The following is a 20,259-nucleotide window of genomic DNA, read 5'->3' on the forward strand; positions in this document are numbered from 1 at the left end:
AAAGTAACAAAAGTAAATGAGCAACTCGGACTCCACTAAAAGTTCTAAACTTATTGATTTGTCAGCATTTACGTTTTTGATTTGGTTATGATTTGATTGGGACGTGCCTGCCATTTACACAATTAAAAATTTGATTTGTGTTCGATTTCATTGTAATTTGTTAGCTTATTTGCATGGCACTTTGTCTTGCATTCAAATCGCATTCAGTTCGCAATTTGTTTATGATTTGAATTGGTGATTAGTTACAGGTTGTTTTTCTACTCAGAAATACTTAAAAAAAAATTATTGCTTCTCGTTTTATTTTTACTAGTTGAATAGGTCTTTAATTTGACTATATATATATCTTACAGAGACCATCTGGAATGTGTGGTTGAATGGAATAGTTAGACTTGAGTAAGTAATCTTTCAATAACATTATCATAAGCATACCTGTATGTAAGTCCTCTTTCAATTACATTATCATAATTATACCTTTATCTAAATCCTCTCTCAATTATGTTATCATAATGGTACCTTTAGGTATTATATTTTGATCAATTAATATGTGATTAATGCTTATTAGTCTAAAACTATCTTGAACTTCAAGGTTATGAGGTCAAAGGGTAAATCGTTAATGATGTATCTTCATTGTTAAAACTCTAAAATTAATATCCTTCTATAATAATATTTGATAAGTATTACAACAATCTTGAATCTCATTGAATTTCAGTCACAGTGTCAAACATGTACACAGCAAGGGATATCATGTTTCCTGATATGCTTTAAAAATCAAAATAATCAAATTTTGTAACTTGTTTACACTAGTTTTCTCCAAAATATTTGTTTTGTAGTTTCAATGTTTACGATGTGTACAATGAGAGACAGTTTCTTGTCAACTTGAACATCAGCATATGTTTTGGGGAAGGATCATGTGACCTAGAAAACATCCCAGTTCTAGAGAACTCATTACTGAACAAAGGGCAGTGTAACTTTACAACAGACTTCCCCACAGCAGGTTTGATATATTTGTTTAATTCAATCTATTAGTGAAAATTTAGCTTTAGCCAAGAATAAAAAAATATCCTAGATTCTCATCCCCTCCCATTCCAATTTTTTCACCTTTCCCAAAAACATTTATTTTGATTTTTTTTCTCCAATTTAAAAAAAATTTCTTTCAAATTGACAGCATTTTTCACTTTAGGAGTTAGACCTAAGGTAAGGGACACAACTCTTACAAATCATTGGAATGTTTGTATTCAGCACTTGACATCATTTTCATGTAAGCATCAAAGTATTTCAGACTGATTTCATTCTGTTTCAAAGGAAAGCCTGAAAGGCTTTGGTGAAATTGAATATGGTACAAACATATCATTGATCTCAAGAGTTATTTCCCTTACCCTAGGTCTACCTCCTTAAATTGATAAAAAAATAATAACAAAATTTTGGATGAAATTTGGTATTTTTTCTATGATTACTTTTTTCTCCTTTGATGTCTGTTAGAAGTAAATATAGGGAAAAAACCGCAGCCCATAAAAAATGGAATTATTGAATTGTTTTGTATGTTCTAAATTTGGATACAGTTTTGGTACACTAACAATTACAATTAAGCTGCTTATTTTGTTCAGATTTATGTGAATATTGCTTTGTTTCAGGTCAGTTTGATGTAAAAATATCATGAGCCAATATGTTAAGCACAATTTTGGGTTAAAGATTAAAAGTTAAAGATTGCTGTTAGGTCAACATTTGGGTTTTGAAAGAACTGAAAACATGTCAACTGTTTCACCCATATATCTGTGCTTTATGACTTAGCTGAGCTAAAATAGTAAAAAAGTAAAAAGTTATTTTTTAGTGTCTTTACTTTCTTTTGGTTTTAAAACACTTTGTCAAAAAATGACTATGCTACAGTGGAATATTAGTAACAAATTTGAAAATGGTTGTTTTTTTTTAAGGACATTATAAGAAACAATACTGTTTCCAATACATTTTAGGTTTTAGCATATCCAGCATGGCAGCAGATAGAGGACTAACCCAAATATCCCCCTATCCAGAGTATTTTGTGGCCCAGGTTCTCAACAGACTCATGGTTTCACCATTCCTGAGTGATAGTTCCTGTGATAGGAAGGCTGCCCCTTGGGTACCTCAGGGTTATGATGGCTGGAAGAGAGGTATTCAGATATCTTTTACATTACACTTTCTACTTTTTGTGAAACTTACTACAGTACTTGCATGAACTTGCCTAAACAAGATTTTGAAAGTTTGATGAAAAAGTATTTGCATTCATATGTGCTTGAAGCCTTGTTAGTAGACTTAGGTTTTTGGCTAAATTTTGACAACCAGAATTTTGCTAATACAGTCTGATTTCAAACCGGTCTGGTTCAAATTCTTTCAGGGGATGGGGGGTGGATGGCTTGTCTCATGGATTTTTGCCCCACATCTTTGCTTCACTGAGAGACGACATAATCAATATGATCCGCTGATTGACCTTGTATGATCTTTACAAGTTTCCATTCTCTTTTCATCAAGACTGTCCTACAGCAGAGAATTACTACTATTTGTTTGATGCCGACTCCATTGATTTACTGAAGGAAGCCTCATGTAATGGAACCAGTTGTAATATTACTCAGACGGTTAACTCAATCACCACAGAAACCAACTGTATCTCTGTTAGTGATTGTACTGGATTCATGTGTTGTGTGGATGCCAGTCGTATGTCAAGGTCAATTGTGTTTGGGTTGTACATTGATGCCTGTAACTTTACACTGAGACTTTCAATTGATGAATTGGAACACACTGTTAATCTAGCTGATTTTAACTTCGGTAAGATACGTTGAAGTTATTAATGACATTGTACTTGAAATATTTTTTCTCAGGAATTATACATACTTATTGAATAAAAGACCAGTGGATAGTAGTTTTCATTATATAGATAGCAGTGATTTAACAGATGTTTCACGTGTAAAAAAAAAAAAAAAACTTATAATTTGACTCCGGAACTTTTCTCCAGCCAAAACATCACAACACAGGTATCAATCTGTCGATCACAAACTTTAAACTTTATGTTGAAAATGGCAATAAATTATGAGAAAATCTTTACAGTAAATATAATAAACAATCCGTAATCATAACTTACTGTATATTTCAGTTATTTGTGATAACCAATTAATTATCCTATAATTATTATTGGGCAGAGTATCACTTAATGTTCCATTAATGCTCTATTTTTTTTTTACTGAAAATACCTTCCTTATTAAATCATGGTAATATCTATATCTGTACACTGCGAAAATATGTTAACAGTACTGTAAATTGAAAAAAAAAATGTGTTGTCTTTTTTTCGCATTTATTCTGATCAATCTACTTCTGTGCAGTTTTAAATTTGCAATCTTTCCCTAAATTATAGTATAATGTTATTCAAAAAAATATTTGCTACAGTTTTATTTTTGTGCTACAGCTCCTATTTGCAAAAATAGCGAAAATAAAAATGCCATGGAAATCTCACGGTTTTACAGGACCTATAACAGTACACTTTTCCTTTTATAGGCTCACTGAATCAGTTCTATCTGAATGGTGCCTTCAGGATAGAGTAAGTCTGCCATATTGCTTAGATACTGACAAAAATAGAGTTTTTTTGCTTTATATATGGGGGAATGTACAGTAGTTTTTACTTTGTTTATCTTTCATTGATAATTTGTGAATGTTATTGAAGGATTTGAAAGTTTAAATGAAGGTTTCAAGAAATTCTGCTTTCTTTATTTACAGACTGTGTTTCAGTAAATATTCCTGTTTTTGATTTTCCTAACAATTTTTAATACTTCATGGAAATAAATAGGTTGCGGCCTTACTGTCATGCATTTTAGTCTTATTTATATTTATGTGACCACAAAATTTTTTTAAAGGCACCAGAGGTCACACCTAAAAATCAACTTATTGATTTTCGGTCTGATTTAAAAAACTTTTAATTGAAATTCAAGTTTTGTGCTATATTGTGTCCAAACCAGTTATTGTGTCCATAATGAACAGTAAGTCCCCTTGCTTATTTGTGTTTAAAACTAATATTGTGTCCACATATGCCACAGGTGAACAGATTTCTACATGATGTTGTCATATCATGCTCCATCTCACAGAGCTTTTTATTTTAATTAGAAATATTCAAAATGACCCTGTTAAGGATGTTTTTGTCTGTCCACATTTCTATTGTTTTCTATTAATATTCACATCCACCAGACTGAGTTTATTTTACATGTTCAATATTTATGATAATTTCTGTCATATAACAATAATAAAAAAAATATTTTGAAAGTGAGGTAGAGTGTCTGTTATAAAATAGCAGATTTTACTAAGTGGAATGGTATTTTGTAGCTACATCATCGAAGACTTGGCAAGTAAAGGAATGTATGCTATCACAGCTAACTTAAGTATCTGTTTTGAACCAACTAGTTGTATGGTAGAAAGAACTGTTGCTGATGGAACTATGTTTCCCAAAGGTCAATGTGATTTAACTAAAGATTTTAATATCCCTGGTAAGTACAGTAATTATAGCCCCAAGTTTTTTCCGTAGTTATGCTAGGATGATAAAACATTTTTCCCCCTCTTTTTTGAGACTAAGTAGTCTTATTTTTAGCCAATATTATAGTAATGTATTTGTGATATCATTATAAAATGTATAATGACCTCCTTTATAAATACGCAGGAATAGGCGCTGGCATTGTGTTCTAAGTCATTCCAAAAAATCTGGTTCCCTGTCCATTTGACTTTCTCTTGTTCTTCTATTGTACAATTTTAATTCATAATATTAAACAGTTTTGTCTTTATATACCCCCAACTTGCAATTGAGTGTATTTAGTGATGGGGTGTCTGTCTGTTCTCCCCTCCTTTGGTCCATTCTCCCTGCGTTCCCTCCATACCACCCTCCTTCCATTATGCTTTACATAAAAGAATTTAATGGAACTTCCACAGAATTTTTATTCATTATTGCAATTTTAGAATTCAATCTGAAGTTGTTTTAGGTCATGGACTTAATCATTCCCTGAAATGTGGGGTACCCATTTCTTATCCGTAACTTACTTTGCTCACAATTTTTCTGTTTTTTTAATACTTTTGTATAACTTGCTCAAGAAAGTACATAGATAAGTTTTCATTTCTAAATTTGTTTTTACTTGCAGATTTCTCCCTGACAGAATGGGCAAGGGAAAATGATTTGCCCCTCCCACTACCAAACTATGGTATTGTCCAGTTGTTAAAGGAGACCAATATGGCTACCTATATGAAGGAAACACAGTGTGACAGATCAGTATTTACCTCCTCTAATGGCTGGAATACAGGTAGAGTGAAAACACTAAAATCATCTAAATTTCTCATATGTTATACACATGTTCCATTAAATGCAAACTGTCCTCTATTCCAATTTACCACTTTTTTCAGATTGTACTCTAACAACTTCAAATATTCCATCACTGGATTCCATTTCAAACTGTCGTCTCCTCTCAAAGTGCACCAGTGCCACCTGCTGCTTGACTGTGGATACTATTAACAGAACTATTAGAGTTGACCTTGAGATTGACCCCTGTCACCAGTCTTTGTCAATCAGAATTGAGAACTATGTTTATAATACAAGCCTCTATGGATTTCAGTATGGTATGTTAACGCTAAAGCTGTTTATTAATTGTGGTTCGATCAATTTTCAGCACTGTGCACAGATGTTCTCTGATAAACTGGCATTATGCAGTAATTTTATTCAAAATTTACTGGTTTATCTCTAGTCATGCATACCCGTAACTTTTGGAACTGTTCATGTGGAAAGGTCTCCTCCATTGACACTCTCGTGTGATCGTTTTAAAGTAAAAGCAAGATTTGTATGTTAAAATTCATTTATTTAGTATTTTTCACAGAAAATGTTTTAGTTTAAACCAAGAACCCCCAACAAATCTTATATTTTTGTGTTAGATATTCTAAATTTTTCAATGCTATAAAGTTTTGTTTGCATTTTTAAAGTCATAGGAATACTAATAATGAGTTTTTTTTTTCCAATATCATGTAAAAAAGATGTCTCTTGAATTATTATTTTCTTCATGTCTAATTCTTTACCTAGGAAACAAATTCGGGAGGTTTTAACTGAAAATAGCAAGTTTCTTTGAAAAAATTGAAATATTTTTGAAATGTGAGAAAGAATTGCTTTTAGGGCATAGTTTGTCGTTATATGCCTGGAAATAAAATTAGTGATGTATTTAGGATCACCTTATCTGTCAGGAAGTATATGTGTAAGACTATTTTATTATTAGCATTGAAAGCTAATTATGTTATATCCTCTTCTTTTTAGGAACTTTACAAAAGTTCTACATGGAAAACATCCTCAGAACTGAGTAAGTAATATTATTCAGAATTAACCAATCTTAGAAAGTTATATTACCTTCAACTGTGATAATGCAACTGTCTGCCACAAGTCAATATCAATGTTTCAGTCAGTATCGGTGTCCCTTGGGCAGACAATTTATGAACACACATTGTACAATAAGACAAGATACTATCAGAAAACAATAAGATCAGTAAAATTAAGCATTAGAAAATTAGCATTATAAAGAAGTGTGCTAACTAACTGATGTTTTTTCGAGTAGTGTTCTCTTCATTTTTTCTTCAGAGTATTGTATTTTTGGACTTCAAGTCCATAATTTTTTCAACAATTAAGTAGCTGTCTTTGAAAGAATCATGCAAAATCTGAAAAATGTGATACACCCCAAAAAAGGCTGCATATTTCTATTTTTTAAGTTAAGTTGTTTTATGGGTCTATACTATGAAATGTGTAATTATTCATTCAAATCTGCCTGCTCTTAGGAGATAATCAACATTGAAAATCCAGTAGATTCTATTGTATTTGAGTGTCATTTACAGAGTTACCTCTCTCACTTTTGAATTCTACAGAGCATTCTATATAATTTTTATCTCCTATGAACATGGGTTATATGAAAAACCAAATGTTAATTTCTGTTTACTAAAGCATTTTAAACAAGATATCAAAAATAAAAATATGTAGGCTTTCCAACCATGTATCACATTTTGCATGATTCTTAGCTGGAGTGCTACTTAAATTGTCAGTCTTCACTTTATGCACAATTCTAATTATGTAAGGATTTTTCAAGAAAAATATTGATCTGCAATGCAGCTACTTCTTCTGAAAAAAGGACAAACACAAAATGTTATTTTTTTTTATTGTTTATATTAGATATGTGATTTATGACCTTGAAAGTGACCATCAGTATCTTGTTGACCTCAATGTGTCAGCATGTTTTGAAGCAAGCGGTCCATGTGACTTTAACAGTGCCATATTCCATAAAACATTTCTTCCCAAGATGCCCTGCCAGTGGCAGACTGGATTTATTCAGAAAGGTAATGTATATTTACTGCCCTGTAAACACTTGATTTAAAAAAAAATGATTATAACATCTTTTTGTAAGGTTAATTAAATCTTGTATGAAATAGTAAAGGAAAATATAGCAATATTTAATTGTGGATGTAAATTGCACATAATCAGAATACATATTGAATTGAACAGTATAATTTTCAAATGAAATAGGCCTTTTTGTGCTTAATTTCTGAACATGCACGCTCAGTTGTAACTTCCACATGGTAAATGTTAAACATTCCTGTAGAAATTCTTTTAACAGTTTTCATAGAAATTTCTATGAGAAAAGCGTTGCACCTACCTTGCAGAAGTACCAACTCAGCCTACTTAGAAAATTAGCATGAAAGGATCTATTGACTCTTTAAAAAATAATTTGACATATTTTAGATTTTTCTCTGTTGGCATGGAGATCAAAGAATGGTATCGAACCAGATGCCCTTTTATACCCTGTAGATATTGCTAGGCTGATCAAGGAGCTGGGTATTGGTGACTATCTTCTTGACTCACCATGCTCTAGACTGAATGGTTCATATGTTCCTCACTCAAGTAGATGGGTTGATGGTAGGTCTATAGTTAGATGTATACTGGTAATTCAAAACGTATTTCAATGCTTCTATTATGGGATTATATAGTGATTTAAACTTGTATTTAAGAATTTATTCTATAAAATAATTTGAATTTATTTATGATTCATTAAAAAGAGAACAACAGTTAACTTAAATGTTACAAATAAAATATAAATGGTCATTATGATTTTAATAGTTCATAGTTTTATTATACAAAAATTGAAGAACCAATTTTTACTGAGTACCCAGTGGCGGGTCTAGAGGGGCAGATGGAACGTTTGCACCACCATCCCCCTCTCCCCTTGAAATTGGGAAATTAATATTCTTTTTTAATGAAATCTTGATTTTTGTCCCCACAAATTTCCCCTCTCTATTTGTTTTCCTCACTTCTATTGCCATTTAATTCTATTTACACCCCAACCTGGAATCCTAGGGGATCCCCTCTGGTAACCTACTCCGTTTGCAATAGAATGATATTTACAAGATACCACTGACACCAGCCGTCTAGTCTAACTTTGTGTTTACCACTGTTTTACCGATTTTGACTTTTGTATGAAAGACACACATTTACTCGTGAACTCTTATAACCGCTATGGGAGCTGGTAGTTTAGCTACCCATAAAGCCTTGTTTAACCTACCATTTCTGTACCAAGCCAGGAATATAGTGGTTGATGTCATTTTTAAGTTTAAGTTTGATTTTGCTAGTGTGTATATACATACTATTTATATCCATTCATGATTTTCATGATTTATGATTATAAGTTTGGTAATTTTGTTATCACTTTCATTTACAGAATGTAAGAGGGTAGTTAACAAACCAGTTTTACCTAACAATACCCATTGTTACATCTCACCATCCTGTACAGCCTTTAAATGTTGCCAGGATGTCACAGTTCTCAGTTCTACATTGGAGAGCTCTATAGAACTAGACCCTTGTAACTTTATACTCAAGATCAGGATAGAGAAACTCATGTTTGAAATAAGATACTTTGATTTTGAATGGGGTGAGTATGGTGTCTTGCAAAATTCTTTGAATGGGGTTGACTTAGCAGAAAGGGATCAGGAAGTAATTACAAAAAATGTAATGTTCATGGGAAGTTTTCACAATGCAAGAGCTGTCATTACACATTTCATGTTCATCGTCTGAATATAGTTGAAATATTCCTGCTTGGATGTTAAACCCCAGCAAACAAACAAACAAACAAGCTGTCATTACATTACACTATGATGTGAGAATTTCTTCAGGCAAAACAGGAAAATAATGGAGTTTTTTTCTTTTCTTATGCCCCCGTGACAAACTGTCGGGTGGGGGGGCATATTAATTTACCCGTCATGCCGTCCATCCGTCCGTCTGGATTACACATCATCATGGCATGTCTGGCTATCTTCTAAAATATTTTACAGAATATTTCTACACATGATGAAGGTGTGCAGGGCCAACGGATTTTTTTTTATTGAAATATTACGGTAATTGGTGATAGTTACACTTCGTCATTTTTACGCAGAAACATATGGATCATTGCTTGGACGACTATCTCCTCGTACAGTTTTTTAAATACATCTAAAATATTTGACAAGATATTTTTGCACATGATGAAGGTGTGCAGGGCCGAAGGATTTTGATTTTCATGCAATATTACGGAAGTTGGTGATAGTTACACTGTCATTTTACGCAGAAACATAAGGATCATGGTTTGGACGGCTATCTCCTCATATAGTTTTTGAACTACATCTAAAATATTTTACAGGATATTTCTACACATGATGGAGATGTGCAGGGTCAAAGGATTTTGATTTTTGTGAAATATTATGGAAATTGGTGAAAGTTAGACTTGGTCATTTTCATCAGAAATAGAGCTATATGGCTTGTATGGCTATCTCCTCATCTAAAATATTTTTTGCAGGATGTTCCTACACATAATGATGGTGTGCAAGGTCATAGGATCTTGATTATCATGAAATATTACGGAACTGGGTGATAGTTGGACTTTGGAATATTACTGAACTGGGTGATAGTGAGACTTTGTAATTTTTGTCAGAAATATATACCAAGCAACACAGTTAGGGATTTGTTATGGGGGATATAAACATTTTTTATGCGACAGTCCATCCATTGGTCCTCTTTTTCTCATCACAATTAGTCTGACACTACCAAACAGAATTTCATGACACTATGTGGCCAGGATACAATATGTAGATATGCATATATTTAGGAATTTCTGATCCCCAAATTGATCCTCAAATTTTTTGAGTTACGGTACTGGAACAATTTGTCATTGCAAGTCTTGGAAGGATTGAGCTGAACCAACAAACCATGAGTATCACAAGTCTTGGAAGGATTTCTGAATCTGCAAACCATGTCTTCATACAAAAATAAACATGTTCCTAATTTGGCAAATCTAGTGAGCGGGGACATCATTAGTGTCTTACACATTTGATTTACTTAAAAAAAAAATCACTACTAACAAATGAGGCACGGGCTCCTGTGATAAACAGAGCTTCTAGTTCCATATTGATTTCACTGATTGACTTGAAAACCTGTCAAATACTTGCACCATGTAAGCCATAATAATGAATTGTGAAATTTTTTATTTCTCTGATTTTCAGGTACAACCCACCAATATGATCTATATGGTGTTTTGTTGATGTCGTAAGTTTATGATTTTAGTGTTTTTTCCCCAGTAAATAAATGACTTTCTTTGCATATATCTAATATAACTTCACTACATTTTTTTAAAAATATTTTAGGTTTTTTAGGTTTCTTAGGTGTCTTTTTATAATGTCAAAGTCATGATGCAGGTTGGTATCCTAACTTCAAATTAGTCAATTTAATCATCTTTTTTTTTTGGTTAATTTTCCTCATGTTATCCAGAATTTTATTGCAAGTCCAAAATATGGACTGTTGGAGTGATCTCAGGGTCAAATTTCTGTAGTACATGCACAAATCATAAAATTGTTTTACAAGTGAATTTGTCAAAAGTGGTAACATTTTTTACCACATTTTCTCTGTTGCTTAAAGGAGAAAGCGAACTGACTGACTCTGATTCAGAATAGTTGATCTATATGAGTAACATATTTCCCTGCGAACTCTTGTTCTGTGAATTAGCACATTAAAAATCAGGCTCGGTATGTTGGACAAGCAGGGTCTGTCAAAAATCAGGCTCCGTATGTTGGACAAGCAGGGTCTGTCAGTCTGGTCTTTTGACTATATGTATTTGATGAACATTGATATTGTGAAAAATACATGTAGCATGTTTATTTAGATTATTTGTGTGTTATAACTATAGTATATGGCGGAAAGAGTAATCAAGGGAACCAAGATTCTAGTAGAAATCGAAAGAATGTAATCCAGGGACAAAGACCAGACATCGAAAACAGACACACCCAACAAAGAACACAAAGTTATTAAAATAATACATACAAAGTAAGAAAAGTAAATGAGCAACTACGACTCCACTGAAAAACTGGGAGCATGGACCAGATGCACTGGAGAAGATGTTTTATGTAATGGTATATATCTGATATTATTTTTTTCAGATTTAACATTGATAACCTGTATGAAGAGAGGAAGTATCTTCTGAATGTAAATCTGACATTGAGTTTTGAGGCCAGCGGTCCAGTTGTGTCACATCATATAATATTTGAAAACACGATATTACCTAAAGAGAGCTGCGACTGGGGTCCTGAATATTTTATTGCCAGTTTGTATTTCATTATTCTGTAGTGGCTTTGAGTTTTAATACCCCATTATTTGCAGTGATTTTTTATAAGATTTTTTTTTAAACGCCTGTCTATGACAGAATGTATTATGGTATACCGTTGTCTGTCTGTTCGTCCGTCGTCCACACTTCAGACAATAATTCAAAAACACTTTCACCAACTTTAATGAAACTTTGGTGAATTATTTATATCTATTGACATTAGTTCCCTCGATTTTTATAAATTTCAGATTTTTCGTTTCTGTGTTATGAATTTTTATACTTTAAAAAAGGGAGATTTTCAAGTTTTCGTACAATTACTCAAAAACACTTTCACTAACATTTATGAAACTTTGGTGAATTGTTCTTATCTATTGAAGTAAGTTCCCTTCCGTTTTGTATAAATGTCAAATTTTACGTTTCCATGTTATGAAGTTTTACTCTTTAAAAAAACTGGAAAAGGCCATGGAAATTTTATTCGTTAAAAAATTGTTTAAAACAGACCATTTGTTTTGATGATCGATTAATAGACATAAATGGTACTTGGTAACCTTGTCAGAAAAGTGTGTTTTAAACAAGATAGAAATGTATTGGTGAAAAATCAAGACAACAAACTTAGTTAAACTTAAGGTAGCCTTGATTGTGCCAAATTTTCTGTGCATTTTTTATTTACTTTTTTTTGGGGGGGGTGGGGGGAGGGTAATTGAAAGGGCTCACAGTATTTCTAGTTGATCATATAAATTCATTAAAAGTATAAGGACAAGTTAAAAGGGCAATGGGCGTATCATGGGCTTTAAGCGCAGCTCTTTATTAATCACTTGTAGTGTTTTTATATCTTTTTAATTTTTTGTCCTTTTTCCTAAACCATTTATGTAAAGTGTCCAAACATTTCCTAAATTTTTGACACAATATGTCAAGACCTTTCATCTACTATTTTAAAGTTCTTTTATTTGTCTTTCCCTGTATATTTCAGATTTCTCATATAACCAGTGGTCTATGGACAGAGGTCATGACCCTAATCAGTCATTACCAGCTGACCTCTTGGCAAAGTTATCAGAGGAAACCAATGTTCAGGGATACCTTCTGGAGCCTCAGTGTGAACATTCATCTGCTAATTGGACCAAAGGTTGGAAATTAGTCTACTTAAAAAAACTTTGTTATGGCCGTTGTTTTACTAGATTTTAAAGTCACTTTCCCTTCTCTTAGAAAGAGTTATGGTGCACTCGGTATTGAGTGTTGATAATACTTTCAATATTTTTTTTTTGGAATGATGATTTATTTCCTAAAACATTTGACTCTTCAATAAAAACTTTAGCTTAATTAGTATTTTCAAGTTTTGAATTGAAACAAGTTAAACTTTCATATTTGTATTATTTAAGATTGTGCAATGAATATCACCTTACCTCCACTGCATGACAAAGTCAGTTGTCATGTAACCAGTCTCTGTACTGGGATCCAGTGCTGTGTCAATAATGAGCTTTTGAACAGGACACTGCAATTCAACATTCTGCTGGACCCATGTGAAAAGAGACTAAGCTTGAGTATTGAGCAGGCTCAGTACAATACGACCTTAAACAGTATCAATTGGGGTATGTATTACCAAAAATAATTCAAGGTTGAGCAGTTTTTGTAAGTCATTGATACATGTTTTGCAGGCATGTTATCAGATGAAAATTTGGACTTCGGGGCATCTTCATCATCCTGTTCCCTTGTCTCCTTATGACTATGGGTGGAAAAAAACTTAAATGGCCCAAAACCAGTCTACTTTATGGGTTTAATGACAGCCGATTTTCTGCCAGAATTGATATGTTCTTGTAAGGGAAAGGCTTCAGCAGCAAATCTTGTGTATACACAGAGCATCATGTTAAATATCATTTCATCTTATTTCATTTTTATTGAATTGAACATTTAAAACAATGTATTGACATTTCATACCAGTTCCTGTAAAGGTTTATGTCACTGGCTAAATATTTCAAAGTTGTTACCTCCAACCTTATTATGTAAAAAAAAATTTAAGAAAACCCAGAATTGAAACCTTATTTGCAGGGACAAATCCAAGAGTAGAGGTTAGGGGGCACTAATTGAATTAAATGTAAAACGAAGCAACACAAGGAAATTTTTGCAGGTAAAAGTAATGAAAAATCAAGATTTCATGCAAGAAAATTTTAAACTAGTTTTAGATGGGTGTGCCTCCTCCTGAATCTGTGCCAGATTTGCCTCTAGAAATTTGTGTTTCAATTTTGTTTTATGGTTAGAAGAGCCATAAATGAAATCTGACATATTGTGTTTATTCTATTTTGTGACAGATAAATAATTACCAGATTTGGATTGTCTTATGGTAAATAGACCCAGGCTAGATCTATTATCATTTTATGGACAGCCAATCATTTGTTAATGTTTAATGTCTTCTGCAAAAATAATTTTAAGGGGTCTAAATTTTATTGAAGCACTGGGTAAAAGAATAAAAAAAAAAAAAATTAAAATTCAGTTACCTCCCTTTTAACTGTTAACACATATAACATTTTCATTACTTTCAGCAGTACAGTTTATTTGCCATAAATTTTTTTTCACAATAGTTGTAACAAACTTTGTTACTTTTAACTGGTTAGGATTTTGGAAATGTTGTGGTACTGGTCTTGAATATTTGATACATTTCCAAAAAACATTATACCTTATGATATGCAATAAATATAAAGAATCAGATATTAAAATGAAGGTTAGGAAAGCTGTAAAATATAAAAAAATAGTTCTGTGTCTTAGATGGAGAAATATTTAACATGCAACAGTGATTAGTGGATTTAATGAAATTTAAAAATACAAATAATGACAGTACTATAAATGCTTCAAAGTGTCTTAGATCATACCTCTTTGAATAAAGTATTATTATCTATATACAGTGGTTATCTTAATTGTAGTAATGTGACATCGTCAGAAACCAGTTAAAACCATGGTTCTTTATTCTTTACACCTCCCTCTGATGGAAGGAGGTACCAAGCGTAGTCAACTGGATTTTCTGTCGATGTTATGTGAATTTGTTAATGTTTTCTGAAATATTTTTAAACATGGATTTAAACTGTTTGGTATAATAGTTAGGTTTGGAGAAAAATATCACAAAAAGCGGTTTACAAATTCAATTTATTATATTACGTACAATATGCACATGAAACACTTGGTCAACTAAAAAAGATACCTTTAATTCTAGAGAGGTATCACACATTCATTATTCTGCCCGAAGGAAGGGGGTATACTGTCTAACCCTTGTCTGTATTTTATACAGTAAATACCATATAGTTTACGAAATATCGACATTGTCTGTTTACCTATTGTTTGGCCTAAAAACTCTCATGGCAATTTTTAAAAATTATGAAAACTTATTCTTATAGTTTTTCAATGTCTTCTTTTTTCAGGTGAAAGCCAGTACTTTAGTTTACAAGGAATGTTAAGACTAGAGTAAGTTGTCTTTTATTTAGATAAAGTACTCTTCTACAGGCAAATTTGGAAAATATCTGTTGTCTGATCATGGGGATCTTTCTGGAGGTTTAACTGAATATTGTTTATACACTCCTTGAGACGTTCACATCTCCCATTTTAGCGTTCGTGCATTGTTTACCGTGCGTTTACACATTGTTTTGTATGTGTTTTAATGCACGATAGAAGCATTCGTTTATTTTTGTACTATGATTATTTTCTCGTTTTAACTGTTATTTTTTTATTATTATTAATTCATATAATTTCATTAATTTTATTTTCTATTTTTCCTGTCTTCATTATATGTCAATATTATAATTTTTCGTCATTGAAATGCACGCTAGGAGTGTTCGTTTATTATGCGTGCGGGAAACCTAAATGTCTCAAGGAGTGTACTTTTTCTTTATTTTTCCCATTGTTGTAGTACAACCCTGTAATAGCATTTTTGTTTTGTATGGGTACTAGAACTGTTGTTTTGTTTGGCCTCAGTGGTCTCTGAGTAGCATGGTTGCCTTAATTGTGAGAGGTCCTGGGTTCCATCCCTGGCAATCACTCAACCAGAGTCATACCAAAGACTTAAAACTGGTATTCAGTGCTTCACTGCCAAGCACTCTGTGTTTAAGAGGATAAAATGAGGACTTGTTAGCTTGGAGTCAGAATAATGTGTCCCAGTGGCTGGCTGTTGTTTTCATGAGCTAGCACAATAAAGATCAAGCTCAGCCCATCAGACTACTTAAAAGCAGGGTCTGTTTGATTAGTCAATCATTCTCATCTTGAAATACATGATATATATCTCCCATACAATGTTAAACCATAATTAATCAATGAGTCAGTACTGTGGTTTGTATGGATACTAGCACTGTTACTATTATACAGGTAAATGATACGCAATTTCCTTTTAACTTTTATTTTCAATGAAAATATTGAGTTATTTTATACTACTACATTATTTTAACACAAACCAAATTTGACTATACATGTATCTACCTGTATTTACAGTATGATGAAGCATATTCCATGTTTGTTCTTGGTCTCTTTTAAGGTACAAAATTGATAATCTGTATTCAGAAAGGTTCCATCTGGTCAATGCCAGAATTTTGTTCTGTTATGAAGCATTGGAATCCTGCAACGAAGCCTACACACTGCTGGAAAACACTATGCTGCCTAAGATAACATGTAGTTGGGACGAGGGATTTCTTATTCCAGGTATAATAACTCGTGATAAGTTAAGTCTAGCCAAAAGATACTCACAATTGAACCATGTGGTTGACATAGGACATTATTTTGAATGAATGGCATACTGTAAACATATTAATTTTCACAGTTGCTAATTTTCACGGATTTTGTACATTGATCATGTTTGCGGGTCTCAATTTTTGTGGTTTTAACATATGTTTAGTATTGTATAGTGTTAAAATCAATTTGACGGATACAATTTTTCATGATTTTCAGTCCAACGTGAAAATAGCAAAAATAAGTACACCGCAAAAATTAATACGTTGACAGTATTTGGTGATTCGTCACAATACATTCTCTGCTACTTAATTGTGAAAGTTACTACCAGTTCTCTGTTTACTGCTTTGATTACAAAGGAGTGTGCCAACCTTAAACATGTTGGGAGGGTGTCTGCACCCTGTCCTTTTCTTTAATTTTCTCTAAATAGATGTTAATGATTGCTTTCATGATGTTACTTTAAAACTTGCCTCTAGTGCTAGAGTGCCATTTAAGCCAGAATTTCCCTGCTTCATTCAAAAGTGGGTTGTTGACATGCATTAATCACCTCCTGTCTGATATTTATAATGACTGCTATTTGAATATTGTGTTTTACATTAGGCACAAATTAGTTATGCACAATGTCCGATTAAAACAAGAACACAATTTTATTTTTTTTATTTTTTAATGCGTTTCAACACATCTACATTTTCTATTGCACAATAGGATTTCAATAGAAAAATACATATTTATTAAGGCCCTGCCACTAAAAGTGGCAGTCGCTCTATAGTGATTACTCTGTAGGTCCCTCCGTGTATGCTTCTGTCCGTCCGTCTGTTACAAATTGTGTCCAGGCTGTAACTTTTTTGTCTTTTTTTTTTGCAATCTTGATAGTGTGTAGAGTTAAATATATAATTACTTTCATTGTAGATTTCAGCCTCTCAGACTGGTACACTCAGAATGAACAAACACCTGGCAATCAGTTGGAAGATTGGGCTGTGTCATCTTTCTTGGATGATATTGGATTATCTCCCTTCCTGGATGTTACTCAATGTAATGTGGATCCTAATTTTGTCTATGTCAATAGTGAAGGATGGACAAATGGTAGATATTCAGTTAGATTTTAAAAATAAAAATAAAGTTATCTCTAAAGAAAATTACAAAGGGGCATAAAAACACAATCCTTTCCTCAGTGACACCCTTGTAAACATTCTATATCAATACTGTAAGCGTATCAAGTAGCTATCTTTGTAAGAATCATGCAAAATCTGAAAAATGTGATACACCCCAAAAAAGGCTACATATTTTTATTTTTGTAATTAAATTGTTTTATGGGTGTATATTATGAAATGTGTAGTTATTCATTCTGATCTGTCTGCTCTTTGGAGATATTCAACATTGAAAATCCTGTATTCTACTATATTTGAGTGTCATTTACAGAGTTATTTCCCTTAATTTTGAATTCTACAGTGCATTCTATACAATTTTTATCTCCTATGAGCATGGGTTATATGTAAAACCAAATGTTAATTTCTGTTTACTAAAGCATTTTAAACAAGATGTCAAAAATAAAATATGTAGGCTTTCCAACCATGTATCACATTTTGCATGATTCTTAGCTGGAGTGCTACTTAATTTTTGTTGCTACTTTTAGTTGATTCTGTCAAGGGAACATATCTGTATTATTTCTTGCTGTTTTATAAGATTATTAGCATCATATAGTGTTAAAAATCAATTTCTTGGCTACTATTTTATTTTAGTTCTCTGCGAAAATAGGGATAATTAGTATACTGCAGAAAAGTATATACATTTATAGTATCTTACAATGGTTTTGATCAAATCTGGTACAGTTGATCTTTAAGAAGTCTAGAACCTTTTTAATATTCAAGTTAAAAGTATTGAATGTTTATAGCAAGTGGACGTCGCCCTTTTGTCCTTGTTGAAGCCTTGGAACTGGAAATTTCTTTTTTACAAATTAAAAGGGTGCTTGGAAAACTTTAATTAAATGGTTGAGGCAAAAAATCACCCGTCAAATTTCTAAAGTAAGAAGCTTCAAAGGGATTATGAAAGTAGGTGTTAAAAATTACGACAATAAGTATGACCAGTTTTGTTATCAACAACATTAAAATTCTGAATAGAATCTGCCCATGATGATAAGACAGAAACAATTGCTTGTCACACACTTTTGTGTTTATTTTTAGAATGTCGAAAGAGTGTTAATTTACAGAACATAACAACCTCCTCTGACCAGACCCGATGCCTACTGAGGACTTCCTGCACTGATGTTGACTGCTGCACTACTGTTGATTTCATCCCAAGGTCATTCAGGACATTTTTTCACATTGACCCCTGTACTCAAGAATTGGTTATTGGAATAGAAAAATTCTACAGAAATATTTCTCTATCAACATATAAATGGGGTAGGTTATTGTTTCCTGAGCAATGCGGAAAGGGGCATAAAAATACTGGTGTTCATGTGACAGTCTGTCCGTCCATCACACTTGACTTTGTTGAGGCAACTCCTCAGAATCCACTCAACAGATTTTGTTCAAATTTTGTAGGAATTTGTTGTTCACTACTTAGTCATATTGGATCATATCATATCACAGATCATATTGGACTGTCATTTTGATTTGACAAATTTTACAGGAGTTATGGGACTTTTGCATTCTATCTTTTTTTGTGGCCAGAATATTTATATTTGATGTCAAAGACTTGATAAGAAAAAAAGACAAAGCACCATAAATGACTCAAATAGACTAAGAGAAGGAACTAAAGAATAAATTAGCAACCCTACCTCCTTTACAAACGAGGAGTATGGACATGGTGCACCAGTAATGTAAGGTTTTCTAGGAACAATTAGTTACCTTTATTCCCCCCTCATTTATAAATGAGTTTATCGATTGTGTTAAAATGAAGTAATTTACAGCCTTAGAAATAGTAAAATTATGTGATACGAGTCCCAGAAATGTGGAAATAAGTTATGGCCAGTTTTTTTGTGGTAAACTTAACCTTTTATATAGAAATTTAAAAGTGGTAAGTAAAACTGAATATGTCATCTGCATGTTTATTTATCTAAAATTCTTGCTATGGCAAATTTGATTATTAACTTTCATGTTCAAAGTACAAGCACGTTATCATGTGCCTAGAATCAAATACAGGTGATAAAATTATTAAATTTTCAGGGAGGAAACAACAGTTTTCTTTAAATGGATTTATAGTGCTAGAGTATGTACATGTGTGATTGTGTGATGTGCGTTTTATTAACTTCTTCAAATTCAGAGTATGGAAATATTTTATCTTTCTGAACTACAGAATAATACACTGATGTTAATATATTGCAATTAAGAAACTACTTAAATATGTATGTGTGTTTGCTTTTTATTGCTCGTAATATTTGTTTGCAAGAATAACCATGCTCATGGCTAAGATGATCTCTGATTAACATGTAATGTCACTAAAACAGACTATAGATAGGATATAATGGCAAGGATTGGTAGATCTGATTTTATATGAAACTTCATCTGTATTGATAATATCCACACATGAATTGTTGAGTATTACTAAGTTCAATGTTATTAAGGCAGAATTTTATGCATTAAATTCAAAATTATGAAATATTAAGGATTTGGTAAACAGATCTGGGGATGTAATGTAGAAAACCAGATAGTGGGTGGCATGTTACAATGTTGTTATCATTTTTTTGTCTACTTCATAACACAAATGTATCCTTACTCTAAGTTGAATTACTGCAATGATTAAAGAGAATTAAATTTCATAGAAATCATTGCAATTCATTGAAAAAGGGAGATAACTCTTTATTTTGTGCAAAATTTGTTTGCTTTGATAGTTAAACTTTCTGAACCATACATTGTTGATTTACACAAATCTTGAATGTAAAAAATTCAGTGGGAAAAAAATTATGTTGTACCACCCATAT

The 20,259-nt window shown here is 32.4% G+C and overlaps 1 protein-coding gene across 1 annotated transcript in view; it reads left to right on the plus strand.

Annotated features, from left to right (window-relative positions):
* The window catches only part of LOC148601762 (uncharacterized), a 247,117-nt gene that overhangs the window by 130,071 nt on the left and 96,787 nt on the right, over positions 1–20,259 (plus strand). Inside the window, exons 114-134 of the mRNA XM_088556149.1 lie at positions 351–393; positions 831–994; positions 1,968–2,144; positions 2,503–2,796; positions 3,520–3,562; positions 4,339–4,499; positions 5,142–5,300; positions 5,401–5,613; positions 6,296–6,338; positions 7,196–7,359; positions 7,763–7,936; positions 8,736–8,945; positions 10,549–10,591; positions 11,479–11,642; positions 12,613–12,765; positions 13,019–13,228; positions 15,047–15,089; positions 16,150–16,313; positions 17,250–17,423; positions 18,521–18,739; positions 19,505–19,547. Coding sequence (XP_088412275.1) covers positions 351–393; positions 831–994; positions 1,968–2,144; positions 2,503–2,796; positions 3,520–3,562; positions 4,339–4,499; positions 5,142–5,300; positions 5,401–5,613; positions 6,296–6,338; positions 7,196–7,359; positions 7,763–7,936; positions 8,736–8,945; positions 10,549–10,591; positions 11,479–11,642; positions 12,613–12,765; positions 13,019–13,228; positions 15,047–15,089; positions 16,150–16,313; positions 17,250–17,423; positions 18,521–18,739; positions 19,505–19,547 — 3,058 coding nt within the window. The remainder of the gene's footprint in view (positions 1–350; positions 394–830; positions 995–1,967; positions 2,145–2,502; positions 2,797–3,519; positions 3,563–4,338; positions 4,500–5,141; positions 5,301–5,400; positions 5,614–6,295; positions 6,339–7,195; positions 7,360–7,762; positions 7,937–8,735; positions 8,946–10,548; positions 10,592–11,478; positions 11,643–12,612; positions 12,766–13,018; positions 13,229–15,046; positions 15,090–16,149; positions 16,314–17,249; positions 17,424–18,520; positions 18,740–19,504; positions 19,548–20,259) is intronic.

This window comes from Perna viridis, chromosome 12, assembly GCF_037379345.1.
Source record: "Perna viridis isolate PV_CMFRI_1.1 ecotype Kerala chromosome 12, ASM3737934v1, whole genome shotgun sequence".
NCBI lineage: Eukaryota > Metazoa > Mollusca > Bivalvia > Mytilida > Mytilidae > Perna > Perna viridis.